The 4,993-nt window shown below is 47.4% G+C and overlaps 1 protein-coding gene across 2 annotated transcripts; it reads right to left on the reverse strand.

The window, feature by feature from the left end:
* Positions 1-20: 20 nt before the first annotated feature.
* On the reverse strand, positions 21-2,962 carry LOC113203482 (deoxynucleoside triphosphate triphosphohydrolase SAMHD1-like). Of its 2 annotated transcripts, XM_052272081.1 has the most exons (8): positions 2,847-2,962; positions 1,880-1,894; positions 1,354-1,534; positions 1,195-1,281; positions 1,013-1,127; positions 536-748; positions 210-469; positions 21-87 (listed from the first exon to the last, which is right to left on the reverse strand). In XM_052272081.1, exons 1-8 carry the CDS (start codon positions 2,872-2,874, stop codon positions 36-38), a joined length of 951 nt encoding a protein of 316 aa, XP_052128041.1. In that variant the 5' UTR covers positions 2,875-2,962; the 3' UTR covers positions 21-35. The 2 variants fall into 2 exon arrangements, with proteins under 2 accessions (XP_052128041.1, XP_052128042.1); XM_052272082.1 differs by lacking the exon at positions 1,880-1,894.
* Between the last annotated feature and the right edge of the window lie 2,031 nt (positions 2,963-4,993).

A 4,993-nucleotide genomic window follows, 5' to 3' on the forward strand; every position in this document is an offset into this window, starting at 1 on the left:
TATTTTTTCTTTTTGAAGGTTTTTTGTTTGTGAACTTACCCAACTTTAAAGTCGCTCTTGTCAGCCAATGTCATTGCATCAATAAGCCTGTCAAGGGAAAATCGATTTATTCGAAGAACCTGATTTCGATACATTTCGACATGCGATGTCGAAACGATATCGTATCGATATTGCATTTCTCACTGGGTGGTGGGTAACTGAAAACTCACATTTTCTCAAGGCATACGTGAACTCTATGCTGACATGCACGAATGTGTATGTCAGCCCTGGTTCTGAATAACGCCTGTAAATTATACGCTTCACAATCCCTAAAAGCTATGAAGCTTGTGGTATCATTCTTAATCTCAATTCTACAATGGTTCATCAACCTCTGGTAGTCAAACGCAATGCCCATGTTGAGATGCTGCGCATCCCTTAAAAAGTAGTCAAATTTATCAACATCTACATCATTAACTTTATTTGCCACAACCTGCAGAAGATAAAATTAATTAGTTACATTTTCATCAATAGTTCCTCCGGCATCTTCTAACTTTACCTGGTAAATGAAGGCTCTTTTCTTCTCTAGGCCATAATCTTTATTGACGAGGTCTAATCCCCGTTTTCCTTCTATTAAGTGTTTTATCAACTGGAGATACTTGTCCACGTCCAGGAACTCCTTTTCGAATGCTTCACCAACTTCTGTTAGTTGCGTCTTATTGCTGTCTCCCCATATAATTAGATCGAGGAGGTCACCTGCTGAGTCTTCATGCTAGTTTTCAAAGAATAATTTCAAGGCTATCACAGTCCGCAGCTAGCCTGTCTGCACCAAGGTACTCAGCTAGCTCTGATTAGTCAGGCTACTCAGGGTTCCATTCCCCACGCTTCTCCCCTCCCTGTTGACAGGGCGGGAGTGGGGGCGAGGGCGAGGGGAGTAGAACTCCGACTAGCCCCGACTAAACGGAGCTAGCTCGGGTCCGACCTAGCTCTAGGGGTATACTCATCCGTATATAACAATCAAACACCTTATACTTACATCCCACTTTTCTCCACGGGAATGAACAAATTTTTCCCATGTATGAGAAAATGGCCCGTGGCCAAGATCGTGAAGGAGGCCTGCTAGTTGCACGGCAAGTTTCACTCTTTCCCCTCTTAAAATAAAAAGATCAATAAACAGAGATAATACAGAAGAAACATTACTTGGCGTTTAATACTAACTCAGATTCTGAATCAAAAATCCAGTTCCAAACGCCGGGTGAATTTTGTTGAAGGTGAGTGAGAAGTTCTCCTGCCAAGTGACACACACTTGAAAAAAAAACAGCAACTAGATTTGATAGGACAACATTCTCATTTTCATAAGAATAATCCAATACTTACCCTAGACTGTGCTCGAAGCGGTTGTGAGCTGCCGCAGGAAAGACCATATAGAGAGTCGAAAGCTGTTTTATGTTGCTCAGCCTTTGAAATTCTTTAGTAGCAATGAATTTTACTACCAGTTTCGGAAATTTCATAACACCATGAACTGAATCTTTGAAAATCTTTGCACCTGTGTTATTTGCTGAAATATAGCACAAATGTGTCTTTCAATTGAAATAAGCATAAGTCCCATCTAAATATGTTTTATATCTTTAATAGGTCGATAAAAGGAAGGTGGATCCGAAAAACTGCAATTTGACGGTGCACTGACCCCATTAGGGCCCGTGTGGTAATACTTATCAAAAAGAAATAAAAGCTCTAAAAGCTCATACTACAAGTCCTTAAAATATACACATTTAATGCGTGTGATGCAGATCTAATGCCGCGGCTGTAAAAGTGTTGTAACTGGTAGGGAGGCGAGTGGGTGTGCCGTCTGTAATACACCCAAGTGTTGCGGGTTTGCCTACCCGTTTTACCCGGGAATTACCTTCATCCCGTTCGCCTAGAAAGAGAGAGATAACACAATATTATTTCGTCTAAGAGACACTCAGACCAAAACGAGGAAGTCCCTTGTCACTAGATGAAGAATTCACTGTAAAAAATATCTGAAATTTCAGTAGGTATTGTTCGCGCGCAAATCTTTTTTCCCCGTGCTTAGTATTTACGTTACTAACGCATAACTGTAAAAATGCGTTAAGTTACGGACCCCTGCCAGCCTCAGGATGGTCCGATCCCAACACTCTCAGACCTGTACTGATTTATTTATTAGTAGCTTATAAAGGTTTTTATGCAGCAGGATTACTGACTAATTTCACTGTGAAAAATTTCCTCGTAAAATTACGACTTTTCTTGTAATTTTGAATTAAAAAATAATGTTGTAAATTTACGGCGGACCACTTTTGCTCCTCGATCAATTCCAAGTCGATAGGAGGCGATTGTAATTTTACAATTTCAAGTTGTAATTTTACGGACTCACATCATGGAAAATTTTCCTGTAAACTTACGACAATTTTTCACAGTGTTGTTACTTATTCTGGATATCGTTGTAAGTAGCTCACTGATAAAAGTAAAAACTGTCAGTAATTATAAAAGAAATTGTTTTGTATTACTGATGAAAGCAGTTGTCAGTGGCTTATAAAGGTTTTTGCGCAGCAGGAATACTGACAAAAGGTGAAAAAAATCAGTAACAGGATGAGAGTGAACCAAAGGCGGCAACATTTACATGGTAACCTGTTCTCTGCTTGAATTCAGACACCCAGAACGACTGCTACTGCGTCACTTTTTAATTTTAATGCATTTCAATGCATTTTCATACGCGCATTTTCAGCTACCCGCGGTCTATTTTAAAAAATCTTCAGCCTAAAAGTACTAAAATTTCAGTAAGACAATGTATTCGCTCTAACAACTAATCTTTTTTCCAGGTGCGGATTTCTTAGTTCTGAAAGCAGACTCACGGGCACGCTGCAGTCTATCGTCTCCCATCTTGATCTCGCCGTTGCCTTAGGCCTGGTAGGGAAAGTCTTGATCAGTCAAGTCCCCATGCGGAAATGCACTTTTGTTATCGCAATGCGCTTTTATATACCGGTAGAGGCGCTGAGCTCGGCATCCAATGCTGCATGCCCGGTGTCCCATGATGTTCGTCCGATACGGCCGGTTAGAGCCGGTTAGTGTCGGCAAGGGGCGTCTCCGTCAGTGACTTGGTTATTGTTGCATCTTTAACGGGTTGAGTACTGGCCATTTTCGGTGCCTATAATTCAACATGATGGGAGCGTGACCACACCACACAATGTGCACTCACTGTTTTAAGGAAATTGTGACAAAAACCGCAAATAATAGGAAGTGATCGCCAAGCGCAGTTCAATTCAGAGTCACAGATGGCGATTGTGTCACCCTCCTCGCACCTCCCCTGGGAGCGTGTGGGGATCCTGGAGTGGCAGTGTTCTATTCCTGTCGCTCGCAACTGAACAGAAGTAGTACGCAACAAACGGGAGTGAGGTGTGTTGGCTTTCATTAAAAAGAAACGAGTGGGAGAGGGAGGGGGGGGGAGGAGAGTGCCTCGAATTTCCTCTGAAATAATTGTGTCCCAGTTCCGGTAAAGACAAGAAGACAGACGGAATTCTAGGGTGTAGAGCAGAGCGTGCCGAAAGGGGGGGGGGGTGAGGTGGCGAGGAGGGGTGACAGGTACACAGGAATAATTAATTTTCTTAATGAACGGCGCTGCTGGCGGGCTGACCGCTGCCGCCGCCGCAGACAGCTGCAGGGTACCTGCCGGAGACCCCTTCGTAGTCCCGCACGGTCAGCCCCCGTTTACGGTATGGTATAAGACTTTAGCTTGACTGATCTCGGGCTGACTGTAGGGAATGTGTACGACTATATAGTTGTTCTCGAGTGCGTTTAGATCGTGTCGTGTTTGGGCACACCGGGGTGAGGTCGTGCCTCCATCCCAGGTGACTCGCGGCTCACCGCACTCCGGCCTGGCTCAGGGGGGCCGGCGCGGCGGCCTCAAGGGGTTAGGGGCCGCACGCCGCCCGCCCCACGCCTCAAGTGGTGTTTGTACATCACTCCACACACTCTCTTCCCCTCCTCGGCTGCCAAAACTTTTCGCTGATATGAATACACTCGGCTGATTGCAGGGGGTCGGCGCAGCCCCGCCGCTGTCTGTCGGCGACCGAAAACTTTCGGGACGTGAAAAAAATGACGAATGTTGCAGTTTATGAGGCCGGGCAGGGCAGGCAGGCCAGGGGTGGCGGGCTGGAGGGGGTAGAGATAAACATGGGGATAGGGGCGGCGGGTAAGGAGGGAGCCCCTCCAACGCTCATGGGAACGGGTAGGGAGGGAGGCAAAGGGTCGTTAGTTCTGTCGAATGATGAGGAAGACCGCGATGTGTTTGCGCGGGGACCTTCTCACTCTCTCTGGAGCGAGGAGGTCGACAAGAAGGCACAGGGTAGCGGACAACCGCAAAAAAAAAAAAAAAAAGGCCCAGGTAGCAGAGCCGCGCCTTCGAAGACGCATTTTTGGCGCATTGATGAGGCTGAGGGAGAGGTCAGAGGAAGAGAACAAAACTCACTTATTTTGATGTTAACCATGGTTAACAGCAAATCGTGATGTTCTTTTTGATTTCCGGTTTCCAGTCCCATTCGGTGTGCTGGTGTGCTGGTGTGCCGGTGTGCTGCGAGCTGGGAGGCGAGGGGCGCCGCCGCCGCCCGCGCCCCAGTGTACTGGCTGCCATTTCGCTCGCCACTCTTGAACCCTATTTCGCGTTGTTTGTGTGCGCGTCGTTGTGTTCGGGGCGGCTCGGTGGGCCGGGGGGGCCGGGCCGGCAGGAACAAGAGCGCCCCTCCCTCCCTCCACCCCCGGCTGTGCGCTCGCACGTGCGCGGCTGTAGAGGTGGCGGGACATTCGACTCTATAAGGGCGCAAGCCTTTTGTCGTGCCGCGTGTTCTTGTGTATGTTCGGATTCCCTCGGCAAGCGAGCGTGGCGACGCAGAGGGTAAGGGAGGGGGCGGCGTCGCGAGGCGAGCGAACGGAACCAACAAACGGCGTCGTATGTCATGCAAAACACCTTGGCTGTCTCCGCGCGCGCTCGGCGCCCCCCGCTGTG

The sequence above is a fragment of the Frankliniella occidentalis genome, unplaced genomic scaffold, assembly GCF_000697945.3.
Source record: "Frankliniella occidentalis isolate FOCC.00 unplaced genomic scaffold, Focc_3.1 Scaffold185, whole genome shotgun sequence".
Lineage (NCBI taxonomy): Eukaryota > Metazoa > Arthropoda > Insecta > Thysanoptera > Thripidae > Frankliniella > Frankliniella occidentalis.

Bases quoted from the DNA above. Each gene is read 5' to 3' on its own strand.
- LOC113203482 (XM_052272081.1), bottom strand. From the start codon at position 2,874: ATGGGAGACGATAGACTGCAGCGTGCCC. The intron at 1,128-1,194 runs GTTAGTATTAAA...TTTTATTTTAAG, and splicing joins ATTTTTGATTCAGAATCTGA to AGGGGAAAGAGTGAAACTTG. The intron at 749-1,012 runs GTAAGTATAAGG...TTTGAAAACTAG, and splicing joins CCCGTGGAGAAAAGTGGGAT to CATGAAGACTCAGCAGGTGA.